The sequence below is a fragment of the Nerophis ophidion genome, linkage group LG25 (genome assembly GCF_033978795.1).
Source record: "Nerophis ophidion isolate RoL-2023_Sa linkage group LG25, RoL_Noph_v1.0, whole genome shotgun sequence".
Lineage (NCBI taxonomy): Eukaryota > Metazoa > Chordata > Actinopteri > Syngnathiformes > Syngnathidae > Nerophis > Nerophis ophidion.
In genome coordinates, this window is record NC_084635.1 from 23,373,751 (window position 1) to 23,400,431 (window position 26,681).

The 26,681-nt window shown below is 42.0% G+C and overlaps 1 protein-coding gene and 1 long non-coding RNA gene across 2 annotated transcripts in view; one reads left to right on the top strand and one right to left on the bottom strand.

Annotated features, from left to right (window-relative positions):
- Positions 1–5,655: 5,655 nt before the first annotated feature.
- On the bottom strand, positions 5,656–20,035 carry LOC133543130 (uncharacterized). The gene is made up of 3 exons (XR_009804316.1): positions 19,791–20,035; positions 7,810–7,964; positions 5,656–7,709 (listed from the first exon to the last, which is right to left on the bottom strand). It is a non-coding gene; the product is annotated as an uncharacterized LOC133543130 (long non-coding RNA).
- Positions 19,958–26,681, top strand: part of pacsin3 (protein kinase C and casein kinase substrate in neurons 3) — an 81,281-nt gene continuing 74,557 nt past the window's right edge. The window contains exon 1 of the mRNA XM_061887595.1: positions 19,958–20,000. Within this exon, the coding sequence (XP_061743579.1) occupies positions 19,973–20,000 (28 nt within the window). The 5' untranslated portion in view covers positions 19,958–19,972. The remainder of the gene's footprint in view (positions 20,001–26,681) is intronic.

Below are 26,681 nucleotides of genomic sequence, written 5' to 3' on the forward strand. Positions count from 1 at the left end.
ATTATGACCATGATTTCTGGTATGTTAGGCCAGCAAAGAAGGCCTTGCTGACCCTGACGGTACACCACTGAAACCAAAGATATATTGACCGCAAAGACCTGTTTGATGACACCACTAGCTTGAGGGTAACTAGCTTGTCGAAAAAGACGAGTTACAAACCCCGTTTCCATATGAGTTGGGAAATTGCGTGAGTTGTAAATATAAACGGAATACAAGGATTTGCAAATCCTCTTCAACCCATATTCAGTTGAATGCACTACAAAGACAACATATTTGATGTTCAAACTCATAAACTTTATTTTGTTTTGCAAATAATAATTAACTTAGAATTTCATGGCTGCAACACGTGCCAAAGTAGTTGGTGAAGAGCATGTTCACCACTGTGTAACATCACCTTTTCTTTTAACAACACTCAATAGACGTTTGGGAACTGAGGAAACTAATTGTTGAAGCTTTGAAAGTTGAATTCATTCCCATTCTTGTTTTTTGTACAGTTTAAGTTGTTCAATAGTCCGGGGTCTCCGCTGTCGTATTTTACGCTTCATAATGCTCCACACATTTTCGATGGGAGACAGGTCTGGACTGCAGGCAGGCCAGTCTAGTACCCACACTCTTTTACCACTAAGCCACATTTTTGTAACATGTAGGTTGGCATTTTCTTGCTGAAATAAGCAGGAGCGTCCATGATAACGTTGCTTGGACGGCAACATATGTTGCTCCAAAACCTGTATGTACCTTTCAGCATTAATGGTGCCTTCACAGATGTGTAAGTTACCCATGCCTTGGCTACTAATACACCCTCATACCATCACACGCGTTGGCCTATCATCTTTGCGCCTAGAACAATCCGGATGGTTCTTTTCCTCTTTGATCCGGAGGAAACAACGTCCACAGTTTCCCCCAAAAAATTTAAACGTGGACTCGTCAGACCACAGAACACTTTTCCACTTTGCATCAGTCCATCTTAGATGAGCTTAGGCCCAGCGAAGCTGGCGGCTTTTCTGGGTGTTGTTGATATATTGCTTTTGCTTTGCATAGTAGAGCTTTAACTTGCACTTACAGATGTAGCGACAAACTGTATTTAGTGACAGTGGATTTCTGAAGTGTTCCTGAGCCCATGTGGTGAGATCCTTTAGAGATTAATGTCAGTTTTTGATACAGTGCCGTCTGAGGGATCGAAGGTCATGGTCATTCGATGTTGGTTTCCGGCCATGCCGCTTACGTGGAGTGATTTCTCCGGATTCTCTGAACCTTTTGATGATATTATGGACCGTAGATGTTGAAATCCCTAAATTCCATGCAATTGCACTTTGAGAAACGTTGTACTTAAACTGTTTGACTATTTGCTCACGCAGTTGTGGACAAAGGGGTGTACCTCGCCCCATCCTTTCTTGTGAAAGACTGAGCATTTTTAGGAAGCTGCTTTTATACCCTATCATGACACCCACCTGTTCCCAATTAGCCTGCACACCTGTGGAATGTTCCAAATAAGTGTGTGATGAGCATTCCTCAACTTTATCAGTATTTATTGCCACCTTTCCCAACTTCTTTGTCACGTATTGCTGGTATCAAATTCTAAAGTTAATGATTATTTGCAGAAGAAAAAATGTTTATGAGTTTGAACATTAAATATGTTGTCTTTGTAGCATATCCAACTGAATATGGGTTGAAAATGATGTGCAAATCATTGTATTCCGTTTATATTTACGTCTAACACAATTTCCCAATTCATATGGAAACGAGGTTTGTATGACTGCTGAAGATCGCTTGCAAGACAAGCTAACCATCTCTAACCTCTGAACTTCAAAGCCTTTAAACAAAAAAAGGTTTCATCGTGGTGGACGAGAGCGTAGATATATAATATAACTATAAATAGTTGACATTAATCCCAATGGGGCAGATCAGTGGACAGGGATTAGTGCCAAACAATAAGGTTTTGGGTCCGATCCCCAGGTACGGGGTCTTTCTGTCTTCCCCCCGTGACTGCGTGGTTTCCCTCCGGGTACTCCGGCTTCCTTCCACCTTCAAAGACATGCACCTGGTGATAGGTTGATTGGCAATACTAAATTGTGTTTGAATGTGAGTGTGAATGTTGTCTGTCTGTCTGTGTTGGCTCTGCAATGAGGTGGCATCTTGTCCAGGATGCACCCCGCCTTCTGCCCAAATGCAGCTGAGATAGGGTTCAGCACCCCTGCGACCTCGAGAGGGACAAGCTGCAGAAAATGGATGGATAGTTCCAATGGATTTCCATGGATTCATATTTCTATTAAAAAAAAATGTATTCATATGTTGTGCAATACTTCTTACATTTATATGCTTATAAATGCTTTTTGGGTGCAATTTTCCATCAGTAAACACATTTGTTTATGCTAACTAATTGTGCAATAAATATATGCAATAGTACCAGCCCTTTAACTTACTAGGCCAATGGAGATGTGTATTTTCTTCTAATGCAACAATTTTGCACACTTGTACTTTAACACTACAGCACTTCTCTGTGTATTTTATTATTATAATATCTCAGTCTGTGTGTTTTATTGTACTGTTTATGTTGGTGCTATCTAACTGAAATTTTTATTGACCTTGTGAACTATCAACCTGCCGGTGACTGCAGATAGAAATTTCCCTTTGGCTACAACCAGGCACATTTACATTTTACAGTATAAGTTCATTAATATGCATTGTCCCGTGTAACAAAGATATAACAAATATACTAAATGCCGACTTCCTTTTATAGATTTTTATTATATATCTATGAACACGCCCAGTGGTGTGTTCTAGTGCAGTGTATTTCATTGTCATTTTCCTTCTTTGTTAATTGATAAAAACAACTATTTCAGATTAAAATCGCTTTTACAAGAGTGACCTTGCCAAGAGGGCAGCAAAAACAGGTTTCATAAATAAATAAAACAACAACAAAAAAAAGATTGGTCACATTTTTTAGTTAAAAGTACAAATTACTTATAACAAACATAAAAAACATGCAATAGCTAAAAAATAAAATGATTCAATAAAAACAAGTTAAAAACTACTTAAAAACAAGTTACTGTGCAAACCCACCCCCCCCCCCCCAAAAATTGCTTTTTGATATTTTAAAATGGCATGAAATTCCCCTAAAGTGATGAAATCATGTAGCCTTAGATTAGGCCTGGGCAATTATTTTGACTCGAGGGGCCAAATTTAGAGGAAAAAAATGTGTCTGTGATTTTCAGGAACACAAATAAAAAAACCTCAAAATAAAGTCTGATTGAATGCAAAAAACTTTATGACAGTATAAAAAATTAAATTGAATTTTCATTTTTTTTACTGAATGAGACACCCGGAATGTACATGGAAATACTAACTATGAACGATAAAACACTGAATATTGACAACATATGAACGTCACACCCCTTCTCAATCGACATATTTTAAAATCAAGCAAAACGCAACAAACACAGCAAAATATAAACGCAAAGGGTACAAAATAAACCCACCTACAATCTGATATATCTGATACATCACTAAGCTTTACAACTTAAAAATAAAAAAAATCTCCTTCCACGTCTGTCCCTGACACCCGCATTCTCAGGCTGGCTCTGGAAACACTTTGTGGAAACGCGCCCCACCCACACTGCTTGGTGCCTCGTCTTAGCTGCTGTGACGTAGATCAGTGGTCCCCAACCACCGGTCCACGGCCCGGTACCGGGCCGCAGAAGAATTTTTTAATAAAAAATAAATAAATAAATAAAACAATTTTTTTTGTTGTTTTTTTTTTTTTTTTATTAAATCAACATAAAAAACACAATATACACTTACAAATAGTGCACCAACCACAAAAAACTCCCTTTTTCATGACAAAAACGTCTCTTTTTCATGACAAAGAAGAAAAAAAAAAAAAAGGACACCCCCCGGGCCACGGGACAATTTATTAAGCGTTGACCGGTCCGCGGATACAAAAAGGTTGGGGACCACTGACGTAGATGACCATAGCAACTAGTATATCATGCAAAAGTGCAGATACCAACTATTAAAATACCTTGTATAGTTAGAGACTTACGTTTTTTTGAAAACATCACTGCACATCATAATGGCAGCTACAGTTTCCATATTAAAGATCGAAAATAATGATTTAGTAATGTCCCGTATGCCAGATTGAAAAGCTCAACGGGCCGCATGTGGCCCCCGGGCCTTAATTTGCCCAGGTCTGCCTTACATCCTTTTCTAATTCATTTCATGACCATGGAGCAGCAAATCTAAATGTTGTTTTTACCAAGATTTGTGTTGGCTCTAGGAACCAACACACCAAGGATGTCCTATGACCTTAAGCTGTAGCGACTGAAGTTTCTGCACATAAAAGAACATAAATAAGAGGGAACCAGACCAAGAAGTGATTTATATATAAAAAAAAAAAACATCCATTGAAAAAATCTGCACACTGACAAGGATCAATCAATCAATCAATGTTTATTTATATAGCCCTAAATCACTAGTGTCTCAAAAGGCTGCACAAACTACAACACAAACCACTACGACATCCTTGGTAGGCCCATATAAGGGCAAGGAAAACTCACACCCAGTGGGACGGCGGTGACAATGATGACTATGAGAACCTTGAAGAGGACCACATATGTGGGCAACCCCCCTCCTCTACGGGACCGAAAGCATGATACTGTGAAAGTTTAATCCATATCGGATCCAACACAGCCGCGAGAGCCCAATCCAAAGCGGATCCAACACAGCAGCGAGAGTCCCGTCCACAGCGGAGCCAGCAGGAAACCATCCCAAGCGGAGGCGGATCAGCAGCGCAGAAATGTCCCAGCCGATACACAGGGTAACGGTCGAACCTGGGTCCCGACTCTGGACGAGCGATCCAACCTGGGTCCCGACTCTGGACAGCCAGTACTTCATCCATGGCCATCGGACCGGACCCCCTCCACAAGGGAGAGTGGGACATAGGAGAAAAAGAAAAGAAACGGCAGATCAACTGGTCTAAAAAGGGAGTCTATTTAAAGGCTAGAGTATACAAATGAGTTTTAAGGTGAGACTTAAATGCTTCTACTGAGGTGGCATCTCGAACTGTTACCGGGAGGGCATTCCAGAGTACTGGAGCCTGAATGGAAAACGCTCTATAGACCGTAGACTTTTTTTGGGCTTTGGGAATCACTAAAAAAATAATAAATAATACAAAATAATCACTAATAAGATGGACAGTTTGCGTTTGTATAACAAGTGCAATGGTGGACATGGTTGCCAATCCAATCCAATCCACTTTATTTATATAGCACATTTAAACAACAATAACGTTTCCAAAGTGCTGCACAGCCATGTTAAAAACAATTGTAAAAAAAGATAGAAAAAAAAAATACATATATATATTATGCTCCACCAATGACTGAATAAAAAACAAAAAATAAATAAATATTAAACCAATAAAAACAATCCAAAAACAAATATGATTAAAAACTATTTTAAAGGGTAAAATCAATTAAAACAGTAAAATAGAAATCAAAGTGTATAAAAAACACAGAGGACAACAGAGGACTAATAATAAAACGTAAGGCACAGTGATACACAGTGTACAGTTTTTTTCAATGTGTAATCACATGCGTAAACGGTTTGTTACAGTTTGTTACACTGTATATATATATATATATATATATATATATATATATATATATATACATATATATGTATATATAGCCATAATCATGAGAAAAATGCAAATCCCAGACACCCAAAAATGGACAGAGTAGTTCATAGGAGAGAGCTACACAGATGACACTTTTTACTTTGCTACGACTTATTTCTTTATTCTATAGGGTTTCTCACTTTTTTGTATCATGACCCGATGTTCGGTTACTTTGACAGCCATAATGAATATTATTATCAGGGTTACAAGCGGCCAAAATGAGTTTCCTTCGCCGGGTGGCGGGGCTCTCCCTTAGAGATAGGGTGAGAAGCTCTGCCATCCGGGAGGTGCTCAAAGTAAAGCCGCTGCTCCTCCACATAGAGAGGAGTCAGAGGATGCCACCCGAACGCCTCCCTAGGGAGGTGTTTAGGGCACATCCTACCGGTAGGAGGCCACAGGGAAGACCCAGGACACGTTGGGAAGACTGTGTCTCCCGGCTGGCCTGGGAACGCCTCGGAGGAGCTGGACGAAGTGGCTGAGGAGAAGAAAGTCTGGCCTTCCCTGCCTAGGCTGCTGCCCCCGCGACCCGACCTCGGTAAGGCGGAAGAAGATGCATGGATGGAAGTATGGATAACAAATATGTCTTAGTTAGCAAAAAGCTACATTTAAAGTTCAATGATTGTCACACACACTAGGTGTGGCGAAATTATTCTCTGTATTTGACCAAACACCCTTGATCACCCCCTGGGAGGTGAGACGAGCAGTGAGCAGCAGCAGTGGCCACGCCCGGGAGTACTATTTTGGGTGATTTAACCCCCAATTCCAACCCTTGATGCTGAGTGCCAAGCAGGGAGGTAATGGGTCCCATTTTTATGACTCGGTCGGGGTTTGAACTCACGACCTACCGATCTCAGGGCGTACACCCTAACAACTACACCGCTGAGCAACTACATTAAAAAGGGGCGACACATCTAGGGCTAACATGGGAACGTGCAGTAGTAAAAATGACAATTTAAGGCTTTACAGCGACCTCAGAGCTGTGATTGGTTGTCTATTTTTGATACATCAATTTCAATAGGCAGCCTTTCATGAAAATTTCTTTTCTAAATCGCTTTCCTACTTCAACTGTTTTGGCGCTTCACGGTGGCAGAGGGGTTAGTGCGTCTGCCTCACAATACTTAGGTCCTGCAGTCCTGGGTTCAATCCCAGGCTCGAGATCTTTCTGTGTGGAGTTTGCATGTTGTCCCCGTGAATGCGTGGGTTCCCTCCGGGTACTCCGGCTTCCTCCCGCCTCCAAAGACATGCACCTGGGGATAGGCCCCTCCCACCTCCAAAGACATGCACCTGGGGATAGGCCCCTCCCACTTCCAAAGACATGCACCTGGGGATAGGTTGATTGGCAACACTAAATTGACCCTAGTGTGTGAATGTGAGTGTGAATGTTGTCTGTCTATCTGTGTTGGCCCTGCGATGAGATAGCGACTTGTCCAGGGTGTACCCCGCCTTCCGCCCGATTGTAGCTGAGATAGGCGCCAGCGCCCCCCGCGCCCCCAAAAGGGAATAAGCGGTAGAAATGGATGGATGGATGGACTTCTACTGTTTTGGAGCAACATTTACAGTAAAAGTGACTGATGTTCCACATTGATTGCTTCTACTTTAGTTCCAACAACATGTTGCTTTGGTTGCCCATTGCGCTCAAATACTACAAAGGAACCTTAACAACTAGACAACAACAGTTGTGTTGGTGACCTCGCTTAGGAAAACAGTGTTATGTTTCTACTGGGGAAGGAGACGGCACAGCTACGGGATGTCAAGTTCAATAGGTTTATTGAAGACTTGATGATTACGTGGAGTGTGTATGCTACTATGTGTCTACATGAATGGCTATGTGTTGAATGACCATATGTGAATACCGTGAGGGTTGTTGAGGTGCGTGTTGGATGAACAGCATCCAAATCCGGATGGGAACAAGCCAGAGGAAGTCCAAAGTCCAAGCGGGGGTCAAAGGCAGGAGAGCGGGTCCAAAGTCCAAAACGAGGTCGAGGATCCGGGAAGGCAAAATGGGGCCAGGAGGGAAACAGCGGTGGTGACACGAACACTGTGGGAAGAGCGGAGAAACAGGGATCAGGGAAACAAAAGGACACAAGGAAAACAGGCAACGAGCAAGATCAGGGGGAAGTCAGACACACGCAGCTTACGAGTAGTTTACGTTCCGACGTCGATGAGTCAGCGTTAGCCATCTTTATACTGTTGCCCTTCATCAGCGTCAGGTGTGTCAGGCGTGGGATGCCGCTGCCGGCAGCGGCGGAGAGTGGGCGCGGTCTGGTGTTTCCAGCGGAGCCTCTATGTGCTCCTGCAGTTGTGGGAAGCACAGAGTGTGTGTGTGACACAACAAACAGCTCCCCACCAAGTTGTGGCAGAGTACTGCATGTCACATGGTCGAGGATGAAGACGGCATTGGAAAGGACTAAGGCAGGGGCCGGCAACCCAAAATGTTGAAACAGCCATATTGGACCTAAAATACAAAAACAAATCTGTCCGGAGCCGCAAAACAGATTTAAAAGCCATATTACATACAGATAGTGTGTCATGAGAAATCAATTGAATTAAGAGGACTTAAAGCAGGGGTCTTAAACACACGGCCCGCGGGCCGCAATTGGCCTGCGAGACGTTTTTCTGCGGCCCCCCCCCTTAATATGAAAGTCTAATGTTAGTGCGGCCCGCAAGTTTTATACGAATGGCGCTTGACAGCGTTGTGTGCGAAGCTGAAGGAATCTACCAATCACGGTGTGGGATTTGGCTATCGAGGACCGAACATTGACGTCACTTGCGTGATGCAAGCTGAGAAACATTTTGCTGCTTTTCCACTAGACCCGCACGCGCTCTTCGTCCCTCGCTTGCCTGCCTACTCTCTCTCTCTCTCTCTCTCTCTCTGTCACTGTGTGTGTGTCTCTCTCTCGCTCCCTCCCCCGGCGCCGCTGTTAACAGTCCGGGCCAGGGAGACGAGCCGTCCAGTAGCTTCCAAGGCACTCCGCCGAAGGACCGAGCGACAATACAAAAGTGTGGTGCACTGGACCCCGTCGCTGATACTCCGACAGAAAGTCGCTGGGCGAATCGGATGTGTAATACGTCAGTCGCGATGTTAGGCCGTTCGGGGCTAATTGTGCTACCGTAAGTGTAATCTCCTCAGCGTCCTCATAACCACATTCTAGCTGCCGATATGGCGACATACAACATTCACTGGGGCTACTGCGCATGCTCATCACTACTGTTGCATGCTGGGTAGTGTAGTTCTTATATTCCCTAGCTCATAACATCACATTAAGTATGTGCATACATTGTTGCTGACTGGAGACATCAAATTATTATTGTTTTTACCTATGACTGATTTATTTACTTAATTCTCATTTTGATTTTATTTTGTGTTGAAAATAAAAATATTTTTTTCAAGAAATATTTTCTCGCGGCCCAGCCTCACCCAGACTCTGCATACAGTAGCCCCGAGGTAAATTGACCTTGAGACCCCTGACTTAAAGGAAACTAAATGAGCTCAAATATTGCTACAAATGAGGCATAATGAAGCAATGTGTACATATAGCTAGCCTAAATAGCATGTTAGCATCGATTAGCTTGCAGTCATGCAGGGACCATATATGTCTGATTAGCACTCCACACAAGACAGTAACATCAATAAAACTCACCTTTGTGCATTCAAGCACAACGTTAAAAGTTTGGTGGACAAAATGAAACAGAAAAAGAAGTGGCATAAAACACGTCCTAGAAAGTCGGAGAAAGTCGGACATGTAAACAAACCACGGTGCGTTCAAGGACCGCCAAAATTAGTAGGACAAAACGGCGCTCGCCAAATACTCGAATCAGTGAAGCATGTTTAATATAAACAGTGTGCTTTATAACAATTAGGGAGGTTTGTGTCATGTTTGTCCTCCTGCAGAAACCATGTTAAAACAAAAATATATATTTTTTCCCTTCATTCTTTTCCATTTTTTATACATTCTTGAAAAAGCTCCAGAGAGCCACTAGGGCGGCGCTATTCTAGAGCCGTGGGTTGCCGACCCCCGGACTAAGGGAATAAGCGCCAGGAGGTTTGCCCATGTGTTTGCTAAGGTTTGTTAATCTGTCTGTTTATAAAGTAATGCAGATTTTGATCAAACTTTCTGTAAATGTTGGAAATTGGTTAAGGAACCCCATACAACCATTTTCTATCACTTGACCCTCTCGGGGTTGTGGGGGTGCTGGAGCCTATCCATCCAGGGGGAAGGCGGCGTACACCCTGGACAAGTCGCCACCTCATCACAGGGCCAACACAGATAGACAGACAACATTCACACTCACATTCACACACTAGGGCCCATTTAATGTTGCCAATCAACCTATCCCCAGGTGCATGTCTTTGGAGGTGGGAGGGAACCCACACAGAACATGCAAACTCCACACAGAAAGACCCCGAGCCCGAGGATAGAACCCAGGACCCTTATTGTGAGGAACACGCACTAACCCCTGTTCCACCATGCTACCAGGGTGGAGGTCTACGAGTGTTTTTCTATTACATTTTTACCCTTGGGTCGCCTTTTACTGTGCTTATTGTTCTCCCAATATGCAGCAGGAACTCCGGAGGCAATGTGCAAGTAAGATGATGATTTATTCTCATAAATCATTCAAAATACAAACAAGCGTGCCGATAGCTAGGGAGCTAAGGCGAAACTTAGCATGAGAATGAAAAGATAAACATATATTGGCACCGGAAGCAAGGTATACACAAACATAACTTGTCTCTTACAGGAGTGGTTCTCAAATGGGGTACGCGTACCCCTGGGGGTACTTGAAGGTATGCCAAAGGGTACGTGAGATTTTAAAAAAATATTCTAAAAATAGCAACAATTTAAAAATCCTTTATAAATATAGTTATTGAATAATACTTGAACAAAATATGAATGTAAATTCATAATCTGTGAAAATAATTTTTTTGTGGACATGTTCCATAAATATTGACATTAAAGATTTCTTTTTTTGTGAAGAAATGTTTAGAATTAAGTTCATGAATCCAGATAGATCTCTATTACAATCCCCAAATTGGGCATTTTAAGTTGATGATTCCTTCTATGTGTAGAAATCTTTACTTATAATTGAATCACTTGTTTATTTTTCAACAAGTTTTTAGTTGTTTTTATATCTTTTTTTCCAAATAGTTCAAGAAAGACCACTACAAATGAGCAATATTTTACACTGTTATACAATTTAATAAATCAGAAACTGATGACATAGTACTGTATTTTACTTCTTTATCTGTTTTTTTCAACCAAAAATGCTTTGCTCTGATTAGGGGGTACTTGAATTAAAAAAAATGTTCACAGGAAGTACATAACTGAAAAAAAGGTTGAAAACCACTGGCTTACAGCAATCAAGACTGCCTGACTGATTGTGGCGAACAACACAAATAAGTAGCTCTCTGATTAGTGCCCAGGAGCAGGTGAGCATCTCGAACATTAATCAGAGGCAGGTGAAACTAAGCTGGAGTCACGGCAACTAAAACACAAACCCGGGGGTGCTCAAAACAGAACTGACAGAGGTCCAACTAAAATAACACATGTTCCGGGCAACGGATCATAACATAAATATTGAACTGTTGCACCCCTACAGTAGTTTCTCATTGAATGAAACTCTATTTGGGTGTTGTTGTTTTTTTAATATAAAGTTGTTGTTTTTTATTTACAAAAATTACCTACGGACCACAGCTGAAAAACTCGGGATTGTTCACAGCCCAACAATGGGCCCTATGGTTAAGAGACACTGACATAATGGATCTGATATTCCAAAATATGACTCATTTTCTAATCTAAATGCAGTTGTTTCTACTGATAAATGGTAAATGGGTTATACTTGTATAGCGCTTTTCTACCTTCAAGATATTTAAAGCGCTTTGACACTATTTCCACATTCACCCATTCACATAAACATTCACACACTGATGGTGGGAGCTGCCATGCAAGGCGCTCACCAGGACCCATCAGGAGCAAGGGTGAAGTGTCTTGCTCAAGACACAACAGACGTGACTAGGTTGGTAGAAGGTGGGAATTGAACCATGAACCCTCAGGTTGCTGGCACGGCCACTCTCTCAACTTCTCTACGCTGTCTACTTGATATCATCTCCCTAGTTTATGTAGCAATATGAGTTGGACTATCAACGTCTATCCATTATTTTAAATATTACCGTTTTTATTATGATGCATATTTACAAAAATTATTTTTTATTTTTTGATGATACAATACTAAATTGATGCAGATCTCCAATACTATTATTGGGAGGTTTGTATTTAACAATGTGACCGATTTTGTTATTTTAGACCACATTATGTTATTTTGGGCTTCACAGTGAAAGAGGGGTTAGTGCGTCTGCCTCACAATACGAAGGTCCTGAGTAGTCAGGGTTCAATCCCGGGTTCGGGATCTTTCAGTGTGGAGTTTGCATGTTCTCCCCGTGAATGCGTGGGTTCCCTCCGGGTACTCCGGCTTCGTCCCACTTCCAAAGACATGCACCTGGGGATAGGTTGATTGGCAAAAACTAAATTGGCCCTAGTGTGTGAATGTGAGTGTGAATGTTGTCTGTCTATCTGTGTTGGCCCTGTGATGAGGTGGCGACTTGTCCAGGGTGTACCCCGCCTTCCGCCCGATTGTAGCTGAGATAGGCACCAGCGCCCCCCGTGACCCCAAAGGAAATAAGTGGTTGGAAATGGATGGATGGATTATTTTATTTTCTGACAGTCCCGCAATAAATAAATAATAGTTGTTTTGGCTGCCTGACAACTTATAAATAACTTACAATCTACTGTACCTATTTAAAACCACTGAGAGGATGCGAAATACAATCTATTCAAGATTTTAAATTGACTCAGTGTTATGTCCAGAGTAGGGAAGGAGGCAACAACCAGGGCAGAACTGCGGTTTTCAAGGTTTCTTTCAAACCTTTGATGAATACGTGGCATGTGTATGCTACTCTAAGTGAATGAGTGTGGACTATGTGTAATATTAATAATGTAAACGTTACCAAGAGTTGTTGTCTGTGAGTGTTGGTTGTATTTCTCGTCGAATCACGAGGGGCAAGGCGAAGAGGCAGTTCATGCACAGGCAAGGGGTCGTGGGCAGGAGCGAGGCAACGTGGTTTGGGTCCGAGCAGGGAGGTCGTGGATCGAGGAGGGCAGTCATGAATCCGGATGGATGTCGAGTGACAAGGCACGATCACGGAAGACAGGGGTGACATGGAAGGTTCGCGACGTTCTGGCAAAGGTTCCTCGGGTCTGCTGGTCTTTATGCCGCTCCCATTCATCAAGACCAAGTATGCTGATTATTGATTGTCTGCAGGCTCGTTGCTGCGTGGGTGTGCAATGGCGTTTCTAAGCGCGCTGTTAGCGCAGGCGCCGGCAGCTCCAGTTGCCGAGGAAATCCGGGTTCGATGACACTCAGCTTACATTTTTCTAAAATGTTTAAGTTGGTCATCATTTTCTAAACACATGCATCATTTGCATTCCAAGTATGTTGTTCATTTTTTATTTCATAAAATCTGTTAGATATATATATTTTTTTTAAACATGGCCTGTCCAGCCATTCAGGCAAATTATGTTGGTGTGGGAAACTCCTCTTGTTGCCTTATTTGTATTTGACTTTAATAAATGGATTTGTTTAATGTTCGGCACAACCAAATCGAAGCAGGAGGTGATAGAAAGAAGAAAAAAAGGAAGATGAGAGGGAACCTAATTTCTTAATGGTACTCTGATTAAAAAGTGTATCTTCCAGTTCAGGGCTAATACATGACATACTTTCAGAAAATATGCATTTTTTACAGCTTGTTTTAAAGAGGTGACATTTAAACAATGACTTCTGGGTATATTATATGAACTAATTTTTGAATAGTTAAATGAGATGATGTCTACTAATACCATTCTCTCTCTTTTTTTTTTGTCAGGTCAGGGGTCTGCAATCTCCGGCTCTTTAGTGCCTCCTTAATGGGTCCCTAGAGCTTTTCAAAAATGTATGAAAATAGACAAAAAAGGGGAAAAAATATATTTTTGTTTTAATAGAGTTTCTCTAGGACAGGGGTGTCAAACTCAAATACAGAGTGAGCCAAAATTCTAAACTGAACAAAGCCGCGGGCCAAAGTTGAACAACTTAACCTTTTAATAGGGAACCAAACAAGTTTTGCATTGAATATTGAACAAGCAAGGCTTATATAACTTTATAGTGACATGCAAAATCGAGTTTTATTGGTAGCGGGGGTGTATATTGTAGCGTCCCGGAAGAGTTAGTGCTGCAATGGGTTCTGGGTATTTGTTCTGTTGTGTTTATGTTGTGTTACGGTGCGGAAGTTCTCCCGAAATGTGTTTGTCATTCTTGTTTGGTGTGGGTTCACAGTGTGGTGTAACATTGTTAAAGTTGTTTATACGGCCACCCTCAGTGTGACCTGTATGGCTGTTGACCAAGTATGCTTTGCATTCACTTGTGTGTGTGTAGAAGCCGCATATATTACGCTGTTTGTATGGAGGAAAAGCGGACGTGACGACAAGCTGTAGAGAATGCTAAAAGCAGTACCTTTAAGGCACGCGCCCAATAATGTTGTCCGGGTGGAAATTCGGGAGAATTGTTGCCCCGGGAGATTTTTGGGGGAGGCACTGAAATTCGGGATTCTCTTGGAAAAATCGGGAGGGTTGGCAAATATGAGAATTAGCGTTGAATGCGGTGATACAGCGGCACCGCCACTGTATAATATCGGCGGGCCAGCTCTAATGTTAATTTATTATTGCCTCAAGGGCCAAATGAAATTACACGGCAGGTCAAATTTGGCCCACGGGCCAGAGTTTGACACCCATGCTCTAGGAGGACAATCCCACTATTAATATTAAACATGCTTTTCTGATGAGAGTATTTGGCGAGTGCCGTTTTGTCCTACTAATTTTTGCAGTCTTTGAACTCACCGGAGTTTGTTTACATGTACAATTTTTTTGTTTAATACCACTCTTTCTTTGTCTCATTTTGTCCACCAAACTATTTATGCTGTGTGTGAATGCGCAAACGTGAGCTTTGTTGATGTTATTGACTTGTGTGGAGTGCATGACTTCAAGCGAATCAATGCTAACATGCTATTTAGGATAGCGTTATGTCCATATTGCATCATTATGGCCCGTTTGTATGTATATTTGAGCCCATTTAGTTTCCTTTATTTAAGTCCTCTGTCAACTTAATTTATATCTGCATTTCTCATGACATATTATCTTTATGTAATATTAGCTGCATATCTGATGGTTGTTTGTGTGCCTTGTTGTTCCAGACCACAGCAAAAATTACCCAGCAGCTTGCATAGATTGTTATAAATTAATTCAAAGAAGACAGCCTGCCATTTTCTTTAACTTGGACCTTTGGCCATTTTAAGCCAGTGATATCTAAACATTATCTCACCCTCAAATAAGCCTCTGTTTTACCAATGTTTTCCAATGTTGTTAAAATGTGTAGAATAAATAATGTATTTCAACATTTCAGTCAACGAAGATTTGTGTCAGCCTGTGACACTGTCATTTTGATAGTAGGTTAATATATCTAATATAGACACTTACGTCATGTGTTGCCTTCATTATAACACTTATATATGGCTTTTCATTTTTTGCGGCTCCTGACAGATTTTTATTTTTTTAATGTAATTTTGGTCCAATATGGCTCTTTCAACATTTTGGGTCGCCGACCTCTGAGTTAGGTGTTTTAAAAAGCTGGTCTCAACCAAATTAATAATATATTTGTTCCAGTGCATCTGATGTCACTATGGAAAAGATGTTGTCAACGAAATTAAAAATGTATGTCCATCCATCCATTCATCCATTTTCTACTGCTTGTCCCTCATGTCATTACGATCATAAAAGTGTCACAAACCATAACATCATAAAGGGCCGCACAGTTAAAACTAAGCAACACCCTGCTTGTCTTCTAGAGATATGGGCGGTTCTTTTTTTGTTTTTGGGGTATTTTTTCTTACCATTTCAAGTTTAACTTTTAATCATTGTAAGAGGGCTCGCAACTCTCATCAATCAAGTAAGTAGAAATGTTTATTTAAGGAAATGCAGAGAGTTTATTCAAAATGTTCCTTGTTCAGGCACACAGCCACCTATACCCATAACTACTTTCTGAAATTAAGTTTGTGATATGTGGCTTGATTTTGAGTTGGCTCTTTGAAGTTGCATTTGGGCTTTCGGGATTATATCCTTTATATCCTTTATATCAGGGGTCTCAAACTCAATTTGCCTGGGGGCCACTGGATGCAGAGTCTGGATTTCTTTAAAAAATATTTTTAAATGTCTTTATTTTTATTTTCAACACAAAATAAAATCAAAATATAAATGAACAAAATGAGAATTAAGTAAATAAATCAGTCATAGGTAATAATTATAATTTGATTTCTCTAGTCAGCAACAATGTACAAACCCCGTTTCCATATGAGTTGGGAAATTGTGTTAGATGTAAATATGAACGGAATACATCCATCCATCCATCTTCTTCCGCTTATCCGAAGTCGGGTCGCGGGGGCAATAGCCTAAGCAGGGAAACCCAGACTTCCCTCTCCCCAGCCACTTCGTCCAGCTCTTCCCGGGGGATCCCGAGGCTCCAGAGGGGGGCCCCGGTGACCCGCGTCCGGGCGAGGGAAATCTGGGTTCATGTTTTGTCTTCTTCATAGAGGTCTTCGAGCTGCTCTTTGTCTGATCCCTCACCTAGAACCTGTTTGCCTTGGGAGACCTAGCTCCTAGGATCATTGGGACACGCAAACTCCTCTACCATGATAAGGTGGCAGCTCAGAGAGGAGGAACAGAATACAATGATTTGCAAATCCTTTTCAACCCATATTCAGTTGAATGCACTACAAACACGAGATATTTGATGTTCAAACTCCAACCATCCATCCATTTTTACCGCTTATTCCCTTTGGGGTGGCGGGGGGCGCCGGTGCCTTTTTCAGCTACAATTGGGCGGGAGGCGGGGTACACCCTGGACAAGTCACCACCTCATCGCAGGGTCATGTTCAAACTCATAAACATTCATTTTTTTTTTTGCAAATAATAATTAACTTATTATTTCATGGCTGCAACACGTGCCTAAGTAGTTGGGAAAGGGGATGTTCACCACTGTGTTGTATCACCTTTTCTTTTAACAACACTCAATAAACGTTTGGGAACTGAGGAAACGAATTGTTGAAGCTTTGAAAGTGGAATTCTTTCCCATTCTTGTTTTATGTAGAGCTTCAGTCGTTCAACAGTCCGGGGTCTCCGCTGTCGTATTTTACGCTTCAAAATGCGCCACACATTTTCGATGGGAGGCAGGTCTGGACTGCAGGCGGCCCAGGAAAGTACCCAAGCTCTTTTTTTACGAAACCACGCTGTTCTAACACGTGCTGAATGTGGCTTGGCATTGTCTTGCTGAGATAAGCAGGGGCGTCCATGAAAAAGAGGGCGCTTAGATGGCAGCATATGTTGTTCCAAAACCTGTATGTACTTTTCAGCATTAATGGTGCCTTCACAGATGTGTAAGTTACCCATGCCTTGGGCACTGATGCACACCCATACCATCACAGATGCTGGCCTTTGAACTTTGCGTCGATAATAGTCTAGATGGTTCGCTTCCCCTTTGGCCAGGATGACACGATGTTGAGTATTTCCAAAAACAATTTGAAATGTGGACCCGTCAGACCACAGAACATTTTTCCACTTTGCATCAGTCCATCTTAGATGATTTCGGGTCTGGAGAAGCCGGTGGCGTTTCTGGATGTTGTTGATAAATGGCTTTCGCTTTGCACAGTAGAGTTTTAATTTGCACTTAAAGATGTGGCGACGAACTGTATTCAGTGACAGTGGTTTTCTGAAATGTTCCTGAGCCCATGAGGTGATATCCTTTAGAGATTGATGTCCGTTTTTGATACAATACTGTCTGAGGGATCGAAGGTCACGGTCATTCAATGTTGGTTTCCGGCCATAGCGCTTACGTGGAGTGATTTCTTCAGATTCTCTGAACCTTTTGATGATATTATGGACCGTAGATGTTGAAATCCCTAAATTTTTTGCAATTGCACTTTGAGAAACGTTGTTCTTAAACTGTTTGACTATTTGCTCACGCAGTTGTGGACAAAGGGGTGTACCTCGCCCCATCCTTTCTTGTGAACGACTGAGCATTTAATGGGAAGCTGTTTTTATACCCAATCATGGCACCCACCTGTTCCCAATTATCCTGCACACCTGTGGGATGTTTCAAATAAGTGTTTGATGAGCATTCGTCAACTTTATCAGTATTTATTGCCACCTTTCTCAACTTCTTTGTCACGTGTGGCTGGCACCAAATTCTAAAGTTAATGATTGTTTGTAAAAAAAAAAAAAGTTTATCAGTTTGAACATCAAATATGTTGTCTTTGTAGCATATTCAACTGAATATGGGTTGAAAAAGATTTGCAAATCATTGTATTCCGTTTATATTTACATCTAACACATTTTCCCAACTCATATGGAAACGGGGTTTGTACAATTCACTGTTGGTTTGGGTATAAAGTTCAAGGTAGGCCTCAAAATAAGCTGAATGATAACCAAGATGTCATGATCTGTGGTCCGGATCATGTTTTGTTTAGTTATGTTCTGTTAGTTTTGGATTCCTTTAGTTCCTGTTCGTGCACCTCCTGAGTTTAGTCACCATGGTTACTTATGATTTTTACCTGCCTCTGTTGTTTGGAGCACACCTGTTAGTAATCAAGAGACACCATTCAAGCCTGCCTATGTTGTACACTCATCCTGGCTTCTTTTTTTGCACCATGTTACGTACTTTCTGATGTTCCCGGTTCTTGCTTCTGTCTTTCCTGTGGTAAGTTTTGCCTTTGCTTCCGGTAGTGCAATCGGCACGCATCGTTTTTGCTTGTTTTCGGTTTGGTTATGATTTATGATAAATAAATCATCTCCTACCTCACGCTGTCATCCGGAGCTGTCTGTTCTGCATTGCTGGGAGAACAATCCTCACATAAAGATGCGACCACGTTGTGACACAAGAAAGTCGAGCCACTTGAGGCAAATTGTTTATTAAATAAAATGTACAAAAAAAACAACAAAAAAAAAAGTATCCAAATGCAAGTCGGCAAAAATTGTATCACCTAACTCACGGCCACATTGACCTGCATGGAAAGATGCAGTTATTATTATTATTATATATACAAGGGCATGCTGTGGGAAATGGATGGATGGATGTGTTTTGATCACATCTGCAGTTGCACTTTCAAACCTTTAAGTGGCCCTAGAGCTCTGTGAAAGCCAGAGGAATTTGCCATAGTAGAGACAAGGCTATATATACCATGCTCTTTTCACTATCAAGCTTTAGTATTTCAAATAGCCACTGTTCGGCTTAGATTCCTAAAAATACCCATATATTCCATGAATAAATTACTTGCTTATTCAGATGATACTTTTCAAAAGTCTTTTGAAGTATCATACAAGAGAGTAAAAGTTTGGGCATTCCTTGTAAAAAAAAAACAGTATTTTTTTTGAATGGGCAAACAATGGACAAATAGTAATAGAATGTCCCTCCATCCATCCATTTTCTTCTGCTTATCCGAGGTCGGGTCGCGGGGGCAGCAGCCTAAGCAGGGAAGCCCAGACTTCCCTTCCCGCAGCCACTTCGTCCAGCTCTTCCCGGGGGATCCCAAGGCGTTTCCAGACCAGCCGGGAGACATAGTCTTCCCAATGTGTCCTGGGTCTTCCCCTGGCCTCCTACCGGTCGGACGTGCCCTGAACACCTCCCTAGGGAGGCATTCGGGTGACATCTTAACCAGATGCCCGAACCATCTCATCTGGCTCCTCTTGATGTGGAGGAGTAGCGGCTTTACTTTGAGCAGAGCTTCTCACCCTATCTCTAAGGGAGAACCCTAAACTCATTTCTGTTATGTTTAACTAAAGGGGAGGTGACAGCAAAGGAACACCAGGTGGCAGTATGTCCAAAGATTTATTATATATAGTAAATATATACATAAATCTATAATACTACTACTAATGATAATAATAATAATACTGCTAATGAATAAACCAAGGAGATGAACTGTGACCAAAACTCAAGTGTGTATAGTGTAAGACTATGTGTGTAGATTAGCTGAGGTGTGTCTCACCAAAATGTTGACGAGAGCGAAGGAACGCGGAAGTCCGTGGGAAAACGTGTCCAAGCGAGAGGTCGAGAATCCAAAAGTCAGTTCTGGAGGCAAGGGGAACAACAGGGGATCCAGGAGAAACACGGAGAGTGTCAGATACAGAAGGCTATAATCCGGCGAGTGATGGCAGGTTGTCCAGGTCCATGAAGGCAGCCCCGTCATTAGCATCAGGTGTGAAGATTGCCGGTGATTGATTGCAGCTGGCGGCTGCTGGAGGGCGGATGTGTGCGCCCGTGGGCGTGTCCCGAGTGGCGCACAGATGGACGAACGGCGCTGGCAGGGGTCTGAACCGTAACAATTTCGGTCGCTTGTACCCGTGATCTTGTCCTTTCGGTCATAACCCAAAGTTCATGACCGTAGGTGAGGATGGGAATGTAGATCGACAGGTAAATTGAGAGCTTTGCCTTCCGGCTCAGCTCCTTCTTCACCAAAACGGATCGATAGAGCGTCCGCATTACTGAAGACGCCGTACCGATCCGCCTGTCGATCCCACCATCCACTCTTCCCTCACTCGTGAACATAGAATGTAAATGCAAAAATATGCATTCTCTCCCAGAAGTGTGGAGAACTTACTAAGGCATATAAATGACAACGACTTTTGTTGAAGTTTGAACATCTGTCAGATGTTTTTACATGTTGCAAAAATGGTTCCTGCCAATGGATGTTCAGGTAAATGGTCTGTATTTACATGACACTGGGGCGGTTTAGCTCGGTTGGTAGAGTGGCCGTGCCAGCAACTTGAGGGTTGCAGGTTCGATTCCCGCTTCCGCCATCCTAGTCACTGCCGTTGTGTCCTTGGGCAAGACACTTTACCCACCTGCTCCCAGTGCCACCCACACTGGTTTGTATGTAACTTAGATATTGGGTGTCACTATGTAAAGCGCTTTGAGTCACTAGAGAAAAAGCGCTATATAAATATAATTCACTTCACTTCACTTTTATTATACCTAAAGCACTTTACATCATACATCATATTCACACACATATTCACGGTTATAACATACTTGATTTTGTCGAGGATGAGCAACACATGAAGTATGTTTGTAGCACTCACATCAATGTCCCTCTACTTTGACCACTGCTTATGTCGACAGATTGGATGATTGAAAGTTTATTAATCGCAATAAAGACGACAAATGTCATTGTATGATGATAACAACAAAATGAGGATCCTCAACAGCATGTCCCAACAATACACAGCCACAACAGACTGGCATCTCCTACTCAGTTGCCTAGTGTTTAGAGTGTCCGCCCTGAGATCGGTAGGTTGGGAGTCATACCAAAGACTATAAAAATGGGACCCATTACCTCCCTGCTTGGCACTCAGTATTAAGGGTTGGAATTGGGGGTTAAATCACCATAAATGATTCCCGGGCGTGGCACCGCTGCTGCCCACTGCTCCCCTCACCTCCCAGGGGGTGATCAAGGGTGAAGGGTCAAATGCAGGGAAAAATTTCGCCACATCTAGTGTGTGTGTGACAATCATTGGTACTTTAACTTTAACTTCATGCTGGCCACACACTGCTGCGGGATGACATTTGACTTTGCAACATGGAGTGGTTGGAAACTGCAGCATTAAAAGCTTAATCTCACAAATTGGTTTAAGAACTGTTGGCAAACAATTTGGAAGTGGCTAGTAAAAAACCCACTTTGCAGGGACAATGCACAGATGTGCCTGGCATACTTGCCAACCTTGAGACATCCGAATTCGGGAGGTGGGGGCGTGGAAGGGGTGGGGCGTGGCGTGGTTGGGGGCGTGGTTAAGAGGGGAGGAGTATATATACAGCTTAGATTTCACCAAGTCAAGTATATCATATACCGTATTTCCTTGAATAGCCGCAGGGGCGCAAAATAATTTCAAACCTCTTCTCACTCCTGCACTTATTCAAGGCATGCGGTAAAAGTAAGCAGGCGCTAATAATTTTAAAATCTCTTCTCACCCCTGTGCTTACCAATGGCATGCAGTGGCCGTTCCAGCAACCTGAGGGTTCTTGGTTCGATCCCCACCTTCTACCAACCTAGTCACGTCTGTTGTGTCCTTGAGCAAGACACTTCACCCTTGCTCCTGATGGGTCCTGGTTAGGGTCTTGCATGGCAGCTCCCGCCATCGGTGTGTGAAAGTGTGTGTGTGAATGGGTGAAATGCGAAATAGTGTCAAAAGCGCTTTGAGTACCTTGAAGGTAGAAAATCGCTATACAAGTATCACTCATTTACCATAAGCTTGCCATAGAATTAATAATTGTTTCTAATAAATGCACATTGCACATTTTAACATTTGTGCATAAATATATTAAAAAAAAAACACTGCACATACCACTGAACCCCCACACCACCGTGCTCATTTGCACTCTATTGGCGGCAGTGGAAAAAGTTCCAGACACATGTGTTTCAGATTTGATACATTTTTATTGGTTACAATCATTAAACAATTAATTATTTCAAAAAATATGTATTTCTAATTGAATGGATTGATTTATTATCGATTATTTTTTTATTTTTTTTTTAATGTACGTTAAATATTCCATTAATATCAAATTGTGAACATAGTGAATCTGGATTCTTCTCCTCTTGGCTAAAATACTCAATTCCACAGGCACTTCCCTGGCCAAGCCTACTACGACTGTTGTGACTAGCCAGGGGTCGAGGGCAGGCTAAAACGCTATCATTTTCACCACTAGGCCATGGTTGTGGTCGTATTATTTTGGGGAGCCAATAGAAAGAACCGCAGCCTATTGGGTAGGTCAGGTTTCTAAATGAGAACTAGTTAGCGCGGGGGTCACCAACACGTGGCTCTTTAGCGCCACTCTAGTGGCTCCCTGGACCTCTTTCGGAGATGTGTAAAAATGGAAAAAGATTAATATTTTTTTGTTTAAATATATTTTCTGCAGGAGAACAAACATGACACAAACCTTACCAATTGTTATAAATCCCACTGTTTATGTTATACATGCCACTCCTTCTTCGTCTCTTTTTGTCCACCAAACGTTTTATGTTGTGCGTGAATGCACAAAGATGAGCTTTGTTTGCTGTATTGATTTGCTGGAGAGCAAATCGATGCTAACATGCTGTTTAGGCTAGCTGTATGTACACACTGCATCATTATGCCTCATATGTTGGTATATTTGAGCTCATTTAATTTCCTTTGCTTATGTCCTCTGTGTATTTAATTTATATTCGCATGTCTCATTACACATTATCTGTATGTAATATTAGCTGCATTTCTGATAGTTGTTTGTAAGCCATGTTGTTCCAGACAACAGCAAACGTTACCCAGCTTGCAAAGATTGTAATGAATCCACGAGAAGACAGCCTGCCGTTTCCTTAACCCTTATGTGGTGTTCGGGTCTGTGGGACATATATCAGAATACACATTTAATGACCACACACCATACACCCCCCAACACATTTCTATTACATATAAGATGTCCAGGTCCCGGGGCTAATAGAAGTGTGGAAATTGATGTTCTGTGTACCCCCCCCCCCGCCCCCCCCCCCCCACACACACACACACAGCAGGCCTAGACAGAGGGAGGACAGAGTGTAGGTACACAGAACATCGGAGGGTCAAATGTGCGAGAAAATGAGAGCAGACAGTGTTGACAAACAATGTTGCAACCTTGTGTGGGAACCACAAGTGCAGACACACAATTTCATGGATGCAGAAACAGGCAGACGAAATTTTCCATGCAATGTTCATATTGCTGTTACTCAGCCAGTGTCGTGGGTCTGATGGAACCTTTGCATTTTGTGGCTTTTAATGCCTCACAATTACACACTTGTATGTTTAAATACTGAACAGATGTTTATTGGGATAAGGTAAAACATCTGTTCAGTATTTTAACATAAAAGTTTGATTTTGAGGCATTAAAAGCCGCAAAATGCAACAGATCCATCAGACCCACAAACGCTGGCTGAGTAACAACAATATGAACATTACACAAGGGTCAAACTTGGACACACACATTATACCTTTGGCCATTCTGAGCCAGTAATTTCTAGAAGTTGTCTCATCCTGTGAGAAGCCTCCATTTTGCTAATAATTTCCAATGTTGCAAAAATGTGTTGAAAAGAAAATCAAACTACAACATTTCTGTCAACGAAGATTTGCGTCAGCCTTTGATAGTAGGCTAATATAGACACTTACATCATGTGTTGCCTTCATTATAAGACTTACATAGGGCTTGAAATTTTTTGCGGGTCCAGACAAATTTTTTTGGGTGTTTTTGTGCCTCACAATACGAAAGTCCTAAGTAGTCCTGAGTTCAATCCCGGGCTCGGGACCTTTCTGTGTGGAGTTTGCATGTTCTCCCCGTGACTGCGTGGGTTCCTTCCGGGTACTCCGGCTTCCTCCCACTTCCAAAGACATGCACCTGGGGTTAGGTTGATTGGCAACACTAAATTGGCCCTAGTGTGTAAATGTGAGTGTGAATGCTGTCTGTCTATCTGTGTTGGCCCTGCGATGAGGTGGCGACTTGTCCAGGGTCTACTCCGACTTCCGCCTGAATGCAGCTTAGATAGGCTCCAGCTCCCCCTGCAACCCCAAAGGGAATAAGCGGTAGGAAATGGATGGATGGAAAACAGGTCGGGTATTGAGAAACTAACATTTATGAATATAAAACTTAGCCAATAGTATAATGAGGTTGCACAGGTAAAATTCCTTTTCAAATGTTTTCTCATACTGTGTAAATACAAATAGCACATCTTTAAAACAAAGCACAAATTAGTCATCATGAATATTGTCCGGAATGAATGGAAGACATAACAGTAACAATACGTGATGTCTCTCGAAACCCGGAAGCACACTACTGTTCGATGTTCTTAATTTTACCTCTGCAACCTCATTATTCTATTGGCTGAGTTTTATATTCATTAATGTAAGTTTCTCAATAGCCGACCTGTCTTTTGTGTCTTTAAAAAAGATTCAGAACTCTACATTAAAACACTCTCTACCTCTAAGAAAACAAAGCTGTGAAAACGATTAATCTGTGTTCCAAATTTAAGTTATTTATTGAAATTGAGTGAGCCTATGGCGTTGCACTTTGTTTATTATACAAACCCCGTTTCCATATGAGTTGGGAAATTGTGCAATTGCAAAAAATTTAGGGATTTTAACATTTAGGGTCCATAATATCATCAAAAGGTTCAGAGAATCTGGAGAAATCACTCTATGTAAGCGGCATGGCCGGAAACCAACATTGAATGACCGTGACCTTCGGTCCCTCAGAAGGCACTGTATCAAAAACCGACATCAATCTCTAAAGGATATCACCACATGGGCTCAGGAACACTTCAGAAAACCACTGTCACTAAATACAGTTTTTTCGCTACATCTGTAAGTGCAAGTTAAAGCTCTACTATGCAAAGGGAAAGCCATTTATCAACAACATCCAGAAACGCCGCCTTCTCTCTGGGCCCGAGATCATCTACGATGGACTGATGCAAAGTGGAAAAGTATTCTGTGGTTTGACGAGTCCACATTTCAAATTGTTTTTGGAAATATTCAACATCATGTCATCCGGACCAAAGGGGAAGCAAACCATACATTTTGTTATCGAAGCAAAGTTCAAAAGCCAGCATCTGTGATGGTATGTGGGTGCATTAGTGTCCAAGGCATGGGTAACGAAGGCACCATTAATGCTGAAAGGTACATACAGGTTTTGGAACAACATATGCTGCCATCTAAGCGCCATCTTTTTCATGGACGCCCCTGCTTATTTCAGCAAGACAATGCCAAGCCACATTCAGCACGTGTTACAACAGCGTGGCTTCGTAAAAAAAGGGTGTGGGTACTTTCCTGGCCCGCCTGCAGTCCAGACCTGTCTCCCATCAAAAATGTGTGGCGCATTATGAAGCGTAAAATACGACAGCGGAGACCCCGGACTGTTGAACGACTGAAGCTCTACATAAAACAAGAATGAGAAAGAATTCCAATTTTAAAGCTTCAACAATTAGTTTCCTCAGTTCCCAAACGTTTATTGAGTGTTGTTAAAGGCCTACTGAAACCCACTACTACCGACCACGCAGTCTGATAGTTTATACATCAATGATGAAATATTAACATTGCAACACATGCCAATACGGCCGGTTTAGTTCACTAAATTAGAATTTAATATTTCCTGCGAAGTGTCCTGTTGAAAACGTCGTAGAATGATGATGCTTATGTTGATGTCTGCTTGTGACGTTATTGGTTGTAGCAGACATTTTACCCCAGCACCACTCATGGCTAAAAGTCGTCCGATTTAATCGCATAATTACACAGTATTCTGGACATCGGTGGTGCTAAATCTTTTGCAATTTCTTCAATTAATAATGGAGACTATAAATAAGAATGCTGTTGGTGGAAAGCGGTGTATTGCAGCCGGCTGTAGCAACACAAACACAGCCAGTGTTTCAATGTTTTTTGTGAAGCTTTAATATGGAACAGAGCGGTCAAGAGAACATGGGTTCTCTACCACATGTCAACAGGCATGTTTTGGTGAGAAAATTGTGGTAATAAGTTGCCTCTTACGGTAAACATTAGCGGAGCTTGTGTCGTTCTTCCTACAGCTGTCAAAGAGGCAGCTGCGACATTCTTGGCTCCTCCATGACATCCCTCAGAGACACTGGCGGTCACCACACCCCTGCGACTTTCAGGTATGACTATATAATCTCACTAAAACACTAGTAACACAATAAGCAGATAAGGGATTTTCCAGAATTATTCTAGTAAATGTGTCTAATAACATCTGAATTGCTCCTGCCCTCGTCTTTTTTTTTCTTTCTTCTAGTCCTTCACTCTCACTATCCTCATCCACGAATCGTTAATCTTCGCTCCAATTAATGGGGAAATTGTTGCTTCTTCGGTCAGAATCG